This window comes from Olea europaea, chromosome 11 (assembly GCF_002742605.1).
Source record: "Olea europaea var. sylvestris chromosome 11, O_europaea_v1, whole genome shotgun sequence".
In the NCBI taxonomy this organism is placed as follows: Eukaryota; Viridiplantae; Streptophyta; class Magnoliopsida; order Lamiales; family Oleaceae; genus Olea; species Olea europaea.
In genome coordinates, this window is record NC_036247.1 from 26,802,700 (window position 1) to 26,822,190 (window position 19,491).

At 32.7% G+C, this 19,491-nt stretch overlaps 2 protein-coding genes across 5 annotated transcripts; both read left to right on the top strand.

Moving 5' to 3' along the window:
* Nucleotides 1-68: 68 nt before the first annotated feature.
* On the top strand, nt 69-11,618 carry LOC111403891 (protein COFACTOR ASSEMBLY OF COMPLEX C SUBUNIT B CCB2, chloroplastic). Of its 3 annotated transcripts, XM_023032541.1 has the most exons (6): nt 69-317; nt 492-610; nt 8,683-8,754; nt 9,372-9,515; nt 9,694-9,847; nt 11,210-11,618. In XM_023032541.1, the coding sequence occupies exons 1-6, from the start codon at nt 128-130 to the stop codon at nt 11,425-11,427; spliced, it is 897 nt and encodes a 298-aa protein (XP_022888309.1). In that variant the 5' UTR covers nt 69-127; the 3' UTR covers nt 11,428-11,618. The 3 variants fall into 3 exon arrangements, with proteins under 3 accessions (XP_022888309.1, XP_022888311.1, XP_022888310.1); XM_023032543.1 differs by lacking the exon at nt 9,372-9,515; XM_023032542.1 differs by lacking the exon at nt 8,683-8,754.
* A 3,635-nt stretch (nt 11,619-15,253) lies between these two features.
* LOC111403892 (BAG family molecular chaperone regulator 2-like) lies at nt 15,254-17,298 on the top strand. 2 transcript variants are annotated; one of them, XM_023032544.1, is made up of 5 exons: nt 15,254-15,757; nt 15,830-16,082; nt 16,156-16,412; nt 16,503-16,649; nt 16,730-17,298. In XM_023032544.1, the coding sequence occupies exons 1-5, from the start codon at nt 15,749-15,751 to the stop codon at nt 17,075-17,077; spliced, it is 1,014 nt and encodes a 337-aa protein (XP_022888312.1). In that variant the 5' UTR covers nt 15,254-15,748; the 3' UTR covers nt 17,078-17,298. The 2 variants fall into 2 exon arrangements, with proteins under 2 accessions (XP_022888312.1, XP_022888313.1); XM_023032545.1 differs by having other exon boundaries at nt 15,254-15,751.
* Nucleotides 17,299-19,491: the final 2,193 nt, after the last annotated feature.

Sequence of the window (19,491 nt, forward strand, 5' to 3'; positions counted from 1 at the left end):
GTGTAGGTCTGGTAGAGGTTGTAATCCGTACATGCGTCACAGGTGAGCAAACCCAATCATCAACCTTCTTTCCCCCAATTTCTTTCACAAATTACCCATTAAAAAAAATCCCAAACAGCAAAACAAAATGAGTGTCAATCTCTCGCAAATTTCGTTATTTCGGTTAGAATTCGCGCCACCCAAATCTAATCTTCCCTCAAAATCTCACTTCAACATCTATACAAAATCACCACTCACAAGACTTTCTTGCGCTCGTCTTCCCCAGAACACCCCACCTCCACAGCAGCTCAATCTCTCTGTTCTTCGCTTCACACTCGGTACGTGTGCTTGTGTATGTGTACGCGTCTAATCAATACAAAGCATAGTTTGTGATAATCAGGATGCCCTACCACATACCGCCTTAACTTAAAGAACTGACATTTAGGATATAGTTTTGCATCTACATTGTATATATTTGTAAAAATGTGATATTTTCTGGATTGTTTTTGAAGGGATACCTGGTTTGGATGAATCATATTTACCCAGATACATTGGCTATACATTTGGGGCGCTTTTGATGTTAAATCATTTTGTGGGCTCAGATTTGTCTTCAATTACTTCAGCTCAGCTTGTAAGTAATTTCCTTTCAAAAGTTCTGCTCAATTTAGTTGTTAAATTAGTAGTGTGTTTTGATTTGTTACTTATTTTTGTTGGAATTTTGTATATGAAATTGTTTTTAACCAATTCTTGAATGATGTTGCTATTTAAAAAATTACTTACAATATTATGGAATATGCTAGAAATTATTTGACTGAAAAAGGTATCTCTCAATATAAAAGATTGTGACATTTGGCATTATCATTTTTCAAGAGATCGTCTCTTCAAATATAGAGACTAATTTCAATAAATGTGTCTCTTCCATAAATTTTTTTTAAGACAAACATCTTCAACATTTATACATAGACCCCATGTGTTAGTTTTCATTCATTCATTCACTTCATAATTGTATTATCATATTAATATATATTCACTTCAAAATTATATATTTATTTGGAGTCAACTTTCATAAAGAGGGTTCAGAACATAAGTAGTTTCGTTGGTTTATATAATTTGGAGTGCTTTTATTGGGAGACGTGATCGTTGTATCTTGGAAGACAAATGCTGGAAAATCGTTAACACCAGTGCGGGGCAATTATTATATTAAGGATAAAGAGTCAAACTTTTACCATGATCAAATTCATATTCATGCATTTCTCTTTTTTACTTTACGTATTTGATTTTGTTAAGCCAAAATTCTATCCGATTTTATGTACATAAAATGTATGTTCTTTAAATATAATTTATGCACGTCTAATTTTTCCAACAATCTTAAGACGATAATTATTTAATGTGCATATTATATTTTATTTGCAATAGAAATCAAGATATTTCAAGAATAAAATTCATAAGACGAATTTCTTTGATGTATCATGATTGTGGTAAATATATTCTATTAGAGGTGGCTCGGCTCGGCCCTTAATCCCAAGAGCTCAGCTCGCGCTCGTGGCGAGCCAAGCTCGGGCTCGGCTCGTTGAAATTGGGCGAGCGGCTCGGCCCACGAGCTCGTGGGCTTGTATTTTTTTTTTTTAAAGTGTTAAAGTGTTAAAAAATTATGATTTCTTGACCATATAAAAAGTGTTAAAAAATAAAAATAATTTAACAAAAACAATTTTTTATTTTTTTTAGTTATATCATATGATTCATATTGTAATACTTTTTATAAAGTATAAAATATTTATATAATGAAGACGAATTATTTTTTGAAATACATTTATAAAAAATATTTTTTTTTTTATTTCTTTTTAAAGTTAATAAAATATAAACCCTCCTCTTTTATCCGGGTTTGAGACCAGTTACATCAATTTTAAGAAGGCGGAGTTAAAAATTATATACGAACTTGTTGTAATGTGTACAATTTTTTAAAGAAAATTAAATTTAACGATTAAAAAATAATGAAATTTTGATTAATATAATTAAATCAAACATCACTTACCTGACGATAGACAATTTCAACGTATTTATCTTGTAGTCGAAAATGAGCGTCCTGCCAATCCTTCACGCACATTAAGGCTTCCAAAACATCTTCTTTCAGTCGGCTCCTAATATCGGTCAAAACCCTTTTACCTGCACTAAAAGCAGACTCCGAAACAACAGTGCTAACAGGAGGTGTCAGCAGATCTTTCGCAATTGCAGAAACAATTAGCCAACGTCTTTCATACTTTCGCCAAAATTCAATTACTTTTTCTGAACTTTTTTTAATTGTTCTGTCTGTTGGCATATTATGATTGAAGTAATCAATTAATTCGATAAGCATCGTATTTTGAGTTTCGACCGATGTTTGATGAGATACAAATGTAGATGACATGGCACTAGATGAACACATTGCAGTTGTATCATATCTAAATGTATTAATGACTTGAAATAAATTCATTATTTCCGCAGCATCTTCTTCAGTTTCAGCAGAAGGAGTAGGTGCAGCAGAGAGTACTCGACTAACATTCGTACCCATGTTTTCCACATATAATACATACTTTTAACATAATGTTTGCTCTAAATTCTTATAAGTGATAGGTGTATCAAGTATTAAAACTTTATTGATTTGATTAATTACGTATTTAGTTCCCGAAATATTATATCGGGGGTCCATTGTGCATGCTAAAGGAAATAACATAGGCAGTTCTTCCCAATATTTTCTAAACTTTAATTCCATAGCAATTAAAATTTCACTAAAAACATGATCATTTTTATATTTATGAAATGTTCTTACAATTATATAAAAACGTTCAAACACCATACAGCTTGTGGGATAATAAACGCCGGATAAAATCTTTGTAGTCTCATAAAAAGATGTCAAAAATCGTTTAACTTTCAAAGCTAAAATCCAATCGGATTCAATTATCATACCATCGTCATCACTTCTAACATGTCTATTATTATAAAAGTCAGTTATTAAATTTTCGAAACCTTCACATGATTTTAATAACAAGTATGTAGAATTTCATCTATGACCTACGTCGCTAACAAATGTTTTAGCAGTTGTCACTCCTAGTTCGGCACAAAAATCTTTAAATACTTGTTTTCTACTAGGAGAAATTGTAATATATACTAATGCATTACTAATCCTTTGAAATTCATCCTTTATATGTTTTAAACCATCTTGCACAATTAAATTCAAAATATGACACACACAACGAATATAAAATAAATACCCACCAAAATCAGGTTGAAATGTTTTACACAATTTATCGACGACTACCTTATTAACACTAGCATTATCAAAAGTAAAAGATCGAATTTTAGTCTCGCAATGATATTCTCTAATAATACTGATAATAGCATTATATATATTATTAACATTGTGAGGAAACTCAATAATTCTAAAAGCAATAATTTTCTTATGCATGCACCAAAGTGGATCTATATAGTGTGCAGTTGCAGCTATATGTTGCAGCTATATATGCTCTTTTATTAACCCCTTTTCATATATCAGAAATTAAAGATATAACACCCCCATATTGTTGCAAATCCATAATTAATTGTTGTTTTGAATTATTGAAATAATTTATTGTATCGGCACGAAGAGTGTTTCGACTTACCTCGACGTACCTCGGTTGTAGATATTTTTTCACGAACGAGACGAAGTGTTGGTTGTCTGCAATAGCTAGAGGCAACTCAGTGGCGGCAACAAATTTCACCATTCCGGTTCGAGTATTGTCCTCCGAATACACCCATGTGGATAGGGGTGAAGTTGTAGAACCGGCACCTGGACTGCCAAATTGCAAGTGTGTTTGACCAGCTGGAAGAAGTCCATGTCTGGCCACACATGCTTTGGAGTGACGGTTGAGATGGGTAATACCAATTCCTTTTTGTCATGCAAATCTTTGTTGGCAGTATTCACATACTGCTTTAGATTCTGCATTGCCATCGACGACTTTTCTCGTTGAAACCAACTTAAAGTGATCCCAACATTTTGCTTGTTTTTTGGCCTTTTGCTTTCCCCTCGCATCTGGGATATTTAATTCAGCATCTTCATCTTCATGTTCCGATTCAGGAACGTTAATATCATCCAAATCAATTGGTTTGTGGCTTCCCTGACCGTGAATGTGAACATATTCAGGTATCGGTATGTCATTTAGACCGGCAAATTCATTTGGAAATTGACTTTGCGGCGTCGTAGTCGATTCTCCATGATGTGGCAGTGGCTCACATCCTATATCGAACAATCTCTCAACAAATGAGCGTTAATCCATTTGTTTGATTGTTTATGATGAAATCTTAACTAAATAAATATAAATGTAGTGAGATTGTGAGAATTAAGAATTGGATGAATTGAAATTGTAACTAATAAACTATAAAAATTGAATTGATATTGTATATTTTGCAGCACAACTTTCAACTGCACAAGAGAGTAAAAATAAAAAACTCGATAATTAATATAATAAAAGAGAGTTGAGAGGGTTGTAGACTTGTAGTAGTAAGATATGAAAAAAAAATTTGGGGGAAGGGGGGTATTTATAGTAGAAGAAAGGGGGGAATAAATAAATAAAAAAATTTCAATGACCAAAATGATCACTGAAAAAATTTCAGTGACCGTTCTAGGCACTGAATTTTTTTCAGTGACCAGAACGATTTGGTCACTAGGACGAGCCACAAGGCGAGCCGCAAGGCGAGTCGAGTGGGCTCGACTCGCCTCCCGGCCTGGCCCACTCGGCTCGTGCTCGGGCTCGTGATTTTACTAGCCCGAACCGCCCACAAGCCTCCTTTCACGAGCCGACGATCGGCTCGACCCGTTTGACATCCCTATCAGTTCTATTACGCAACATTTTAATTAGAAAAAATCATGTTTCCATCGACTTGTTAAATAAGGCGTTAAAATAATACTCCAATTTTTGTTCATGAGTAATGAATACGTGTGTTATAATGATTAAATGCACAAACTCGATGGTGATTCTGTATCATTGAACCATTCATTTATGATTTGAATTCATTACAACAAATATCATATTGCTTTACAAACAAATCTGGAAGTATATATAATTGAAAAGGTGCATGCAAGAAGATACATGACTTTTTAAATTACATCTATTTATTTCATACAACTGCATGCAAATCATTGTGAATGTTCATATTGAAGTTTTGTCCACAATTGATCTATGTAAATGTTTATTACATTGTGCATTAATGTGATGTATAAACAACGTATGAAATGACTTAAGACTACATGTTTTAGTGAAAGATTGCGTGTTTTCACATAAATTATATTTAATTAACATACCTATTAACATACCTTTTATGTACATGAAATCAGACAGAATTTTGACTTACCAAAATCAAATACGTAAAGTAGAAAAGAGAAATGCATGAATATGAATTTGGTCGAGGCAAGAATTTGACCCTTTGTCCTTAAGACAGTAATGCCTCGCACTAGTGCTAACGATTTTTCAGCATTTGTCTCTCAAGATACAACGATCACGTCTCGCAATAGGAGCACTCCAAATTATGTGGACCAACGAACCTACTTACATTTTGAACCCTCTTTATGAAAGTTAACTCCAAATAAATGCATAATTTTGAAGTGAATATACATTAATATGATAATACAATTATGAAATGAATGAAAACAAACACATAGGGTATATATAGATGTTGAAAATGTTTGTTTTAAAAGACAAAACATATAGAAGAGACACAACTATTGGAATTAGTCTCTATATATCAAGAGACACATCTCTTGAAAAATGATAATACCAAAAATTACAATCTTTCATATAGAAAGATACCTTTTCAGCCAAATAATTTCATGAATAGGTGCCAAGATGCATAGCATTCTTCAATTTTGTACTATAAGACACTAAAATGTCTGTATAATTATGTGCGCATATGTTGGATTTATCCAATTTTCATAACATAGTAACTTCAATCATATGCTTTGAAATCGTTTCGAAACTCAAATTATGTTAACTGTGTTTGGGTTTGTGCGACCTTGATCAAATTAAAGAGAGTTTGATTGAAGTACAAGTGTCTTTCATTTGTATTATTGTGAATTGACAATCCTAAATTGAAAGTGCTTAGGCTTTTACGAAGCATTCTATATATACATTATCTATTTGATAGATGAATTGAACTATAAAATAGTTGATGAACTCTAAGTCCAAGTATAACCCAAAAATTGTAGGGGTTATCATTAATGCTTGAGAAATTATATGAAAAGTTCAAAATGTGTGAATGTAACACTACTACTTGCTTGTAAATTCCTAATTAAGGAATTGTGGGGAAACTTAGTTTTACATTACCATAGAAAGATATCTGAGAAGATGAAAAGGTAGAAAGCCCTTATACTAAATATAAGGATGATATAGACTAAGTTTAAAGTGGATGAAATGGGATGGAAGTCGATTATGACATTTGTTTGGATATGCAAGAACAATTGGTATATTTAAAGAATATTTATAAAGTTTAAATGCATTATAATGCTTCAATGATGATATTAAATACCCATGATTCTGAAATCCACTAGTAAATATGATAGACTAGTGTAGTATTTGATAGAAATCCTCTAACATTGTTGTTTGCAATTGACAAAGCTTTAGCTAATGAGAAGCATGTACATAGGAGGATTTCTTAATTGGTGACAATGTGTATCTATTAAATGAATCGATCGTTGGCTAGCTGTATTTGATAAGATACTAAGTCATATGAAATGGTAAGTCTAGATGCATAAGTCATAGACGTAATAGAGTTAATTGTTCCAATGGTCATTGAACTTAAGTCCATATCTTTGATTGGTCACTGAAATTTAAAATGTCGAGTTTTGGTCACTGAATTTAGTTCCATATCTTCGATTGCTCACTGGAATTTAAAATATTGTGTTTTGACCACTGAACTTTGAAAAATATTGTACATTACTCACTGAGCTTTGAAAAATATTGTACATTACTTACTGAATTTTGAAAAATGCTATACATTACTCACTGCAAACTCGATATTTTCTAAGTTCAACAATTATGTTAGTGAGTAACGTATGGCATATTTCAAAGTTCAATGACCAAAACTCGACATTTTAAACTTTTGTGAGTAATTTAAGACATGGACCTAAATTCAGTGAACAATCGAAGACATTGACCTAAATTCAGTGATCAAAACTCGATATTTTAAATTTTAGTGACTAATCAAAAACATAGACATAAATTCAATGACCATTGGAACAATTAACTCGACATAATACCATTAAGTAGTTGATCTCAAATGGTGTAAACTCATGGATCCACTAAGAAAAGATTTACCGAGAGATCAAGTATACTGCATATTAAGGGGAATGTGCTTAAAGCCTACTATGTAAGGATCTTTATAATAGTTACCCAATCTTGTTGACCGGAGATTCCAAGATCTTGGTTCAATGGGACAACTAAGTTATGAAGATTTAATGAGCACTTGGGATTTAATTCCTAGCCATTTCTATGATGAGAAAAGTGCTATCTACAGAAAGTTTTATGTTAAGTTATACTTTTAATGATTCTTATATTTTGGACAAACCAAGTAAGGTATTATAGGCACTCTTAATAGGAAATCCCCTATATAAGTGTGAAGTGGGGCCGCTTTTATGAGAATGTTTAAAGTCTTAAATTCTTTAAAGCACTTATGAAATCCAAGAGTTATTTAGGGCCAAAATGAACACAACAGTGAAAACTCGAAAACGTTAGGAAGGTTATTGTGTGAGTACTATTATCTTGGTTTACATTAACGACTGACAGTTTAAGAGATCGCTTTTACTGATTAGCCAAGTAAATCCGATAGTATTTTACTACTGAATGTTCAAACCCATAAGGTACTTATCCAGATGCAATAGCTTTCCGCTTGAACTCTCTTTAGCGTCTGCATAGTCATTTGCATTAATTTTCATTTATATGAAAGATTGTTGGAATTTTGTATATGAAATTGGTTTTGATCAATTCTTAATTTTTTAAGTGGAAGTTGTTATTTGATGAAGGAAAAATTAAGCCAAAATTTAGGTCACTTAAATCTGTAAATTAATGGAAAATTACATGGAATATTGTAGAAATTATTTGGCTAAAAATGTATCTTTTTATATGAAAGATTATGACTTTTGACATTATCATTTTCCAAGAGACGTGTCTCTTCAAATATAGAGACTAATTCCAATAATTGTTTCTTTTGAAACAAACATTTTCAACATCTATATATAGACCCCATGTGTTTGTTTTCATTCATTCACTGCATAATTGTATTATCATATTAATGCATATTCACTTTAAAATTATGTATTTATTTGGAGTCAACTTTCATAAAGAGGGTTCAAAACATAAGTTGGTCCGTTGGTCTACGTGATTTGGAGTACTCCTATTGCAAAACGTGGTCGTTTTATTTTGGGAGACGAATGTTGGAAAACCGTTAGCACCATTGCTGAGCATTATTGTCTTAAAGACAAAGAGTCAAACTCTTGTCTCTACCAAATTCATGTTCATGCATTTCTCTTTTCTACTTTACGTATTTGATTTTGGTAAGCCTAAATTCTGTCCAATTTTATGTATATAAAAGGTATGTTATTTAAACATAATATATGCACGTCTAATTTTTCCAACAATTTTTGGCCAAGTAGTACCTAATTAAAATACTTGATTCTTGGATTTTCTTGATATTGTGTAGAGATCAGAAGTTCTGGGTCTTTCTTTGACTGCATTTTCTGTAGTCATTCCCTATCTTGGAAAATTTCTCAAGGTAATATTTTTTGTCCTTTTTTTTCTTTTTTGGTATTATTTCCTTTCCTTCTAGAAATGTTTCTAGTTTGTATTTTAGGAGCAAATTGTGTATTGGACTCTTTTTTTTTTTTTTTTTTTTTTTATTTGGTTAAAAATTGCTGTAGGATACTGAAGTCTTAAGTTTAAATAAATCATGCCTCCTCTTCAATGGCTAAAGCTTTTAGACGAGGTCGTCCTGAGATCAAATCCGATCACCATCCTTTATGCAAATTGTACGAGTGACATAAACCTGTTTAGATGGGACATGTTGAGCTGAATTCATATAAGTACACGTGCCCCCTTTAGATGAGATATCATCTTTTCTGAATCTGTTTGATGCTGCAGAGAGGCGTTCCTAAACATTCCACTGGAACAAATACTTATAAATGGTTGCTTGTACTTCTACTGTTGTGCCGCTAAACATCTTGAAAAGTTTTAATCTACTAGCTAAAGAAATTTTCTGATAAATTTTCGTATTTGTTTAGAAGTCACGAACTGTCCTCATTTCTCAGTCAATATTGCTTTCAGTGACTAGACAGATCTTTAGGTGCAATATCTTTCAAATTATTTTAGTCTTTACGAGAAGACTTCTTTCAGGGTGCTACTTCGATTGATCAGAAGAGTATACCTAAAGGAGCGGAGCAAATCTTTGTCATGTCCCAAAACATTTCAGATACTCTGAAGGAAGATTTGGCTTGGGGAACATACATTCTATTGCGTAACACAAACTCGATATCTGTGGTACCTTGCAGCCTGAGCCCTTAATTATGTTTTGCTGCATTTTAATGCAGCATGAATTTATAAACAGTAAAGCACTGTCTACATAAGATCTTCAAAAGTTATATTTTCATTTAGTATAATAGGCCAGTAAAATTTTCTTCTGATTTTGGTAGAGTACTAAATATCTACATTGTTCTAGTTTGTCTTAGTTCAAGATGCGTTGTGCGTGCGTGGCTATTGGAACACACCCAGAGACGTCTCCAAAGAAAATGCACTCGATTGGTTTAGGAGACAAACACAGCGATTTGGATTCTCCAACTTGAAGGATACCATTTACCTTCCACAGGTAGCAGGTATGATCAGTTTTTCCCATTGTTTTGTGCTGACAAAATTATTTTAGTATATAAATCAAGTTACTAAGTTCATAGTTGATTTTTGACAAAATAGATTTGTATGCTTGTCAACACATATCGTAGCCAGGATGCTAATAAAATTTTATAAATTCAAATAATATTGTACATATAGAGGCAATTCTCTCTCTCTTTCATTTCACGCTCTTGATATGTTATATCACAAGTTTGACTATCCAAGAAAATGAGTTAAAATCTTGTGCATATGCACATCGTAAGTACACACAATATCAGTATTTATTGACTTGTGCGTCTCTAACTTGCCTTACCCTAGTTTTTGGCCAAGCGAGCCTCTGGGATCTCTTGTAAACCTCCAGGATGTGGTAAAGGAAGGATATTAGGGGAAGTTGTGAGTGGGAATTCCCTTGCAGCGAGCTGGATGAGGGGAGACTTTCATGTCCACTTCGGAGGGCGGGGATATCCCGACCCTGCCAGAGGCGGATTTGGGGGGGCTGGGCTGTAGCCCCTCTCAAGCCCAATAGCTTTTTTTAAGGCATTATTTATTTATTTTTTTGGTAAAATACCAGTTTTTTATATGTAAAAAAAAAAATTTCGGCATAGTAGCCCGATTTGAGATTTTGTAGCCCGATTTTGGATCCAATCCTGGATCCGTCTCTAGGTCACCCTACTATCATTATGCCTTTTCAATGTTACTGGTTCAACTCTATTTGTCACAATTTCACATGTGGGACTCTCTATCTTGGGTAGATAATCCATCGTCTTTCACTTGGATAGTGAGTAGTTCCCATAATAATAAGTCAAGTCAAGAATAATAATAGAAGTAGAATGGGAGGAGCTTGTCAAGATGGCTTGGTAAGCAAGCAATCCGTTATGCAGGGGCCATCTCCCATTTCTTTCTCTTTATTTTATTTTTTTTTTTTTTGGGAAGCATGCTAATGGCAATAAATGTCGGCCCAGGTTTCATTAGTCAGATGACAAGGCAAAACAATGGATTGAAGCAATAGGAGTGAGAACTTACTTGTTTTTACTTTTCTACGATTCCTCAGAAATTGTTGAACTCAAATCCCCTATAATTAGATTGACATGCAATATGTTATTGAATAGCAATAGTGCACTGACAGGCTGTAATTGTCCAAATCACCTTTGTTCTGCGAGACTGCGAATATATAGAGTCATGAGGGCAAATCATTGTATCCGCTTTAGATATTAAAAAATCCATCCAGATTTCATTTATTTTCGTCTATAATAAAATGTTGCTAGTATATTAATCAACAGATTATGATTTGAAGATGTTTCGAGCATATTTGATGTGTTACTTTAATGAAACCGTATGAATAATTTCAGATTCCGAACTGCTGGGGATGCTTCCCAAGGGCACTCGTACTCTACTCGGACAACCGATTTTTCCCTCTCCCATACTGAGCTCCAGTCAAGTGAGTCAACCAGAGAAGGTTGAGGGTTTTGTACTGCTGGCTTCTACTGTTGATTATGCATATAGCGATAAAGATAAAGCCTGGATAGTAGCCGTTGCCAACAAGTTTAGAGGTAGGGACATTCGCTAATGTGTGATGCATAAGGAACATCATTAATCTCTGTGCTTATTAATCCACAGGGATAAGACGTTACAGAAAGCAGCAATTATTATGTTATCGATATATACTGATCTGCTTCGTGAAGACTATTTCATGTCTAAAATTCCTTTGGGATATATGCATAAAGTGAGCCGGGCTGCTCAGGTCGAGATGACGTGAAATTGGTCGCTTAGGTAGCTTAAACGAAATAAAAAACTAGGTTTCTTGAACCTGTAACAAATACACCTCAATTTCAGTACTCAAGAGCGAGCTGGCATGGCCGGTTTTTAACATCCTATGTATGTTATCACCAAATCTAATATTGTACATCGAAAATATCTTAAAAATCGAACGGTAGTTGTTATCACATTGACCCAGCCCAGTTCGTGCATGACTTCCTTGGAACGCAATGGCTCGAGTTTTCCTCAAGCTGGTTCATGTGGGCCCACCTAGCTACCACAAAAGATCTTGGACAAATCCTCAACATAATTACTCGTACACTTTTACTAAAGTTTAATTTTATCCCATGGTAATCAGAGCAAGATGTGTGTCGGTGCCTGCATGCCAGTGAATTTTAGTCCTTACAATGTAGCAGTTGAGGGCGTGAAATCCAATTAGCCAATTAATTAGATCCAAATAAATTGATAAGAAATTTGGTGGACCTTCGAATTAAAGTATACATTCACACATGGAATTAATGGAATGGTTGAAGTACACAAAGTCTATGTTCGGTTTAGCTAAAGAAAATTAAAATTTTAATTAAAGTTAATAATTAATTCTCATCACATAATTTATGGAATTTACAATTTTTATCAAATCCCCAACGAATGGTATAGTTTTGTTTTGGTCCTCAATTTTGAAATAACCATAAATAACTTATTATAGTACAATTTTTAATCTTTATTATATCCTTCAAGAACCTACTTACAATTTTAAATTAACGTTATAACAAACATATTTAAGACTGTAGTCTGTAACTACCAAATTCAAGGTGTCGGTACACTAATAATATTAAAGAATCATTAGCTAAATAAAAATCATCCTAAATCGTCAAAAGCAACAGCCGTCCCTCAAATCCTATCCATTTTTTTATTCGCAGAAAAGTAGGTTGTACCGACTTTGTCGGATTACGTTTGCAGAGAATGACATCCCCCACGTCCCTCGTAGCTCATGAGATATAGCCCCATTTGGACCCTATTCTTGTCAAATTTTAATAGTGAGAATAGTATTTTTTCGAATAATGTGTGGTTGAAAAAGAATGAAATTTTTTTGATTTGCGTATAATATTATTTTATGAAAGATTATGTGGTTCAAAATAAGAGAGAAAGAAAAAAAGAAAGAGAATGAGAATTAGAATGCGGGCCAAACGGGGCATATAAAATCGAGAATTGAGCTAAAGTAATCGAATTGGTTGATATAATGGTTGATAAATCCTCACATTTTGCGCATGGGCCCGCGTGAATTAAAAAATGTCGACCCTTCATGTGTGTGTTCGATCATCTAAATGTCAATCCTTATGTTAGTAAAGCAAAACCCTAAAGTCAATGACAAATACTGAAGTGTGCATCAAGTGGTTTAATCTAACGGTAGGGAATTGTCGGTATGGATTATTTTTCGGGTTCAATCAGAGAGAAAATTAAAGATTAACACACGTCTGCCAAATATTGTCTCTCTTATGAGAACCATGCAATAGAAATTTAAAATATTTTTGAAAGGTGAATAGATTTTGCGGGAAAAAAGTAATATTTTGCTTCTATAAAATCGCATGTCTCATTGATTTCTCCTTGAAACATGATGGCATTTTATAGTTATGTCACTTAACTCACCTTGCATATTTAACTTAACAATGGGTTTAAAAAAAAAAAAAATGAAATTACTTCACAACATTTTTACAATATTTTGCTACGTTTGTAACACAGGTAATCAAGAGTGGGTAAATTTACGATTTCTCTTGTTTGTTACATATTACTTGAAATTTGTTTTTCCAAATTTATTTTCTATTATATAATTTCTAATAAAATAATTTTTCACGTAAATTCATAATTTTTACTATTTTTTAATCATACATTTTTTAAAATCACTTTTCACAAAATATATTTTTTAAAACACTTTATCAAACATACGTCATCTGTCATAAAAATGTGAGCTTATTATTTTTCTGAGTAAAAACCATATATAAAGATGAAGTATCTATATAATTATCTTTCTCACTGCAGTTCTAGCATCAGAGAAATTTTTGGAAAAGGATTGGTAACCGAATTTTAATAGACTACTTATAAATGTGGAATGCTTTTGTGATGTTATTGACAACTTGAAATTGATATAAGGTTAAGTGCACGCCAGCTTTGACTTTTCAAGCGAGGAAAGATGAGGAAGAGAAGGAAAGGAGTGTAAAATATAAGCTTTGGTGAAGATTAAAATTAAATTTTTAATAAATTTTTTGATAAAAATCGATGAAATATGTGATTAAAATATTATGAATCCCATAAAATGTGTGGTTTAAATTAATCTTTGACTTTGACTTGAAATTTTTTTCAATTTTTAATCTAGACCAAACAACGACAAAGTTACAGTAATAAAAGCCAATGATTGATAAATGGCCACCGTTAGATGAGTGACACAAGCATGGTACCGGTCGATTAAGATTTGCCACCGGATTTTAACATCTTTATAATGATTAAGTCAATAATTAGTAACATATTAAATTCCTAAAATACTCTCTTAATGTTAGTGCTCTACCATATTAATATTAATATTTTTAAAATGCTTACGTGAAAATTTAGGGAACAAGAACCATTAAATGAAGAATAAAATAATTTATGTAAAATAGTTAATTTTTGAGGAATGAATTAAAATTTCTAATCCTGCTTTGATTGTAAATTATTCTAGTTATCTTAAATCTTTAAATGTGAGCATTGAATATCTATCTCATCCTAAATTGATAAAAATTACTTAGTTATCGACCAAATTACAATAAATCTTCCATGTAATCACTATGTAGTATGTCAACTTACTAATACATCACAATATAAAAGTTAAAATAAGCAAACACAATTCCATAACTCATGTTTTTCCATTTTTCGTTTTTTGGGTATCTACGTAGATAACCAGTTAAGTTATGACCATCAATGAAGGATTTCTATCCATCTAAGATATGACATGTGATGCAACATGATATAGTCATGAAATTTGAAATAAAATTAATTATCAAACAAGAGTATTTATATACATTGTATTCCTAATTTACCATTTTCGTTTACGGGGTATCATGTCGTGTTTATGTAGATCATCACATAAGTTATGATCGTCAACTTAATGATTTCTAGCCATTCGAGGGATGACATGTCGCGCAACATGATATAGTGATGCAATTAGAAATAAAATTTAATGAACTTTTTCTTAAATTTAATCACAATTGTAAACGAGTATCTATATACATACTAATTAATGATTTTTTCTTAATCACAATCATACGCATTGAAAAAGTTCATTAATTCCTATGTTATCATTGTCATTTTTAGGGTATCATAGTCGTGATTGTGTAGATAATTAGTTAAGCTGTGATCGTTAATTTCAGATTTGTATCCGTTTGAGGGATGACGTATATAGCAATGAAATTTGAAATAAAATTTAATAGTATTTTTGTTAATGACAATCATTGACGAGTATTTCTATACATAATATTCTTAGCTAATGAAATTGTTCTCCTATCCTCAGTGAGTAGAATAAGACTGTTCACTTGCTGATGTGGCAAAAGAACATCATTTACAATTCTCTGCAAGTGAGCAAGATAAAACTTTCCAACGGGCCAGGAGAATATTTCCATTTGAGCTAAATGTTGTGTTTTATTTCTTTGTCTTCTTTAGTCCTCTCCTTAATTAGTTAACAGCTAAGCAGAAAGAGAGATATTTGTAAAAACAAAAAAATTTAAAATAATTTATTTTCCATTTTCTATATTTCCCATTATTCTTCTCTCTGCAGACATTGATTTTCCCGGCTAATTCCCATCGGGATAATCTGAGTTTCAAGATTTGCACACTCATAATTCTTGCTAGATTTTACGCTGCTATTGATTCTATCTACCTTCCAGACAATTTCAACACCATCCCACCTCGTATTATTTACTTTTCCGGAATACTCACCGCCGGCGATCTAAATACAATTTTCAATTTAATTTCTCATTCAAGGCATAAATGGAGTAGTTATGGCGTAATACTTATTTAGATTCTGTTTATTGACGCGTGGCTACAGTTGTCGGACTCGTTTAATGCTGAGGTTTCTGAGCTTTTAATGTTTTTGTCTGAACTCTGTGATGGTATATGTACGATGATCAACTCAATGTCAATACTATGAATTGAGTCCAAACTCTCTCAGCTTCAACACTTTGTTACAGGCAGAGAGTCTTTGTATTGCACAAGATTCGAAAATGATGCGAATGAAAACCAGAAGAAATGAGGTGCCACATATGAGCGGTGGTTCCTCCGCCGCCGCCTCTGATAATGAATTGGAGCTGAGGCCAGGCGGAATGCTAGTTCAGAAGCGGACAGACGCTGACCAAAACCTCGTACCACCACCCATGATCAGGGTTTATGTAAAATATGGGTCAATTAATCACCAAATCCATATTAGCTCTGAAGCCAGCTTTGGTAATTCTCGATAATTTGCTATTTGATTGATGATTAGTTAATTAATTTTTGAATTTTTGGGAAATGTGTGCAGGGGAGTTGAAGAAGAGGTTAACAGGGCCAACAGGGTTGCATCATCAGGATCAGAAATTATATTACAAGGATAAAGAGAGAGATTCCAAAGCATTTCTTGATACTACTGGAGTTAAGGACAAATCCAAACTTGTTCTAGTTGAGGATACCATTGGCAAAGAGAAGAGGTATTTGGAGGTGAAGAAAAATGCGAAAATCGAAAAAGATAAGAAATTAATATCTGAAATCAGTTTGGAGGTCGATAGGCTTGCTCGACAGGTAAATAAATCGACAAGTAAATGGGTAGATTCAATGGTGATTAAATGTTGCGAATTAATGTTTTATTTTTATTTTTATGGAATTACGTAGGTGTCGTCGCTTGAATCCATAATTTCTCGAGGAGGAAAAGTGGTTGAAAAAGATGTGTTAAATCTGATCGAGTTGCTGATGAATCAACTTCTTAAATTAGAAGGTGTCATTGGAGATGACGACGTGAAATTACAAAGGAAAATGCAGGTACTAATGTGATTCCACAGTTCTTGAATTTGAGATGATAGTATAATATCAAAACTTCTCAATTTGATGCTAATTTGCAGGCTAAAAGAGTGCAGAAGTATGTTGAAACTCTGGATATGTTGAAGATCAAGAACTCTATGACAACATCGACTCAACAGAAGGTTTACTCAAGTGGGCTCGTCTCATCCCCACCGATTCATCAGACTAGGCATTTAAAACCGAGCATTTCAACTCCGGTTCCACTGCAACAAACTAAACATTCGTTAATAGGTTCACTAAAGCAACCATGGAGCCACTTGGTCTCAGAACCTGTTGTGATTACCATGCAATGGGAAACTTTCGATTCTACGTCCTCAAAAATCCCAGGTGCTCCCTCGGCCAGCACAATAAATCCGGCGCAGCCTAGCTTTATCCGGGATTTAATTTGAGTTGTTGTAAGTAAATCGAAGTGTGTGTTCTAGTGTGGATGTGCAGTTTGCATTTGTTCCATGTTGGTTTGGTGTACGTTTTCCTTTATTATTGTGTCCTTGTATAACAATAAAATGTTCCTGGTAGTCCAGTTGAACAGCAACAGAACATGTCCATTTAGTGCTTCGGGCACCCTGCATGCCATTGAGGGTCAACCTCAATTTCATTTCATTTCACAGTACTACACCGTGTAATAAATTTTAAAATGGACAACTCTGAAATTGAAGATTTATTTCACTCTCTTCAAATCCGTATTCACCTAGGAACTTAGCTATTATGGAAGAGCGTACCCTCACGAAATAATTTGACGAAAAATAATAAATGTTTTTAGCTAATTTTCACAAAGAGGATATGGTTAGATATTAAATAGACGTCGTAATCTTCTAATTTAATACACGAGGATTTAAAGCGGAAAGCATCATTCTATCCGTATTCTTATGTTGGCTAGTTGATTAAGATCTAATCTTGAATTACAATATTCATGAATCAACGTATTTTTAACCTACACGCCCTAATTTATATTCTATGAAGATTTAACTACGCGGCTGAGTGACATCAAAAATCAAAGCTCAAATCCTATAATCCAAGAAATTGTTAGGACGAATTGGAGACAGAAATTCTCTCTACGATGTACACAACTAAGACATCAATACTGTGCCTTGGACAACGCCAGCCCACCATCTCTTACTTGTCCACTTAGGTTTGGAAATAATACTTCGGAAATTTTTGCACATACAGTTCCTGAACTTTCATTATTTACGTAATTAAGTTCAAGTCTTTTAAGAAGCTATAAAATGGACTCCATAAAAACTATATAATTCAAGCTCCAACAATAAGATCCCATTTACTCAACCATCAACTGCTCGATCCACCGAGCTCGTCCTACTACCTTCGATGTTGAATAATTAAACTAGCTAAAATAATCATTTTTCCCTTCTAATAATTTTTTCCTTAACTCTTATTATCGTCAACCATTTTTGTGAATTAATTACAAACATTAATGCTAAACATTGATCTCAAAATCAACTCATTAGAAGAAAATTCTTAAAACGACTTCGTTAACTCTTATCAGGGGTGACAATTTCATAACGTGAATAAATGTCGATGTATTTGATTACATTAACTCATTGACATATCAACTAAAGAACCAACAAAGTCATAGATAATGTCAAGAAATCCCATTTACAAATTAAGTAATTATAAGGCAGTCACATGAATTTAATTCTATTAGAGACAGAATTAAAGAGTTCTTTAAATATCATGATATTCTATTTGATTCTTAGTAATGGAATAACATTATTTTAATCATTACTCCCATATAAAAAGTTAAAAACGAAAGCTTCTTATTATGGAAGGTACCATCCAATTAACTTTAAAAAAGATTACTATAATGCAAAAGATCTCTAAAAGAATAACACGTGATACAAGAAAGCAAAGATAAAACACCAATAATTGCACATAAATTAAAAAAGAAAATGTTGTGTATACACCTCGTGGTGTCTACACGTACACCTATTTTTTACATCTTTTTTCACAGCACACATACATGTAAGTGGGTGGGGTCCACGATTACAATAATCATGGACCCCACCTTTGTGAGGGAGTGTGAAAATTGATGTAAAAAAAAGTAATGTACAAATAGTATTTTTGCAAATAGAAGCCACCACAATTTTATTTGTTATATTACATTTTAAGTATTGGATGCTTATAATTATATTCATACCACTTCTTTTTATAAATCAAGTAGAGCACATTTTTAACTACAATTTACGTTTTTAATCTTAATTTATTGTCAAATTTATATTGATTCACTTTTTTAATCATCACATTTTTATCTTCAACATTTCATTAACTAGCAAATGTATGATTTCGTCCAAAAATACTATTAGCGAGATTTAAAGAGAGAGACAAATAATTTGTAGCAATTTGGTAATTATTATATTTTTTGCTATTAAAAAATACAGGTGAAAATTAGTCTTTTGACTCCATATCAATGAAACTTTGGACAAAATCTGTCAATAAGGATAATTTTGTGTTAATTTGAGAATAAAAATGCGATGAAAAACTGAAGACATAAATATGATAATATGTTAATGTTACAGGTCTTTCATGCAATTAAAATGTAGTGCATTTATTTAAAAAACGTAATGTGAATATATCTAGTATTAGATATTTTGGATAATTAAATTCACATTATAGTCTTTTTACTTCCACACATTTTAATTGCAATAAATGTCAATAATATTTTCTCATTTTGCAATTTCATCCCTTACTTTTTTCTGAGCATTCTTATCTTAACCTTTGATTAATTAATACATATCATCGTTGATGATAGTTTCTCTCCATACATATTTTTTTCCATTCACAAGCATAA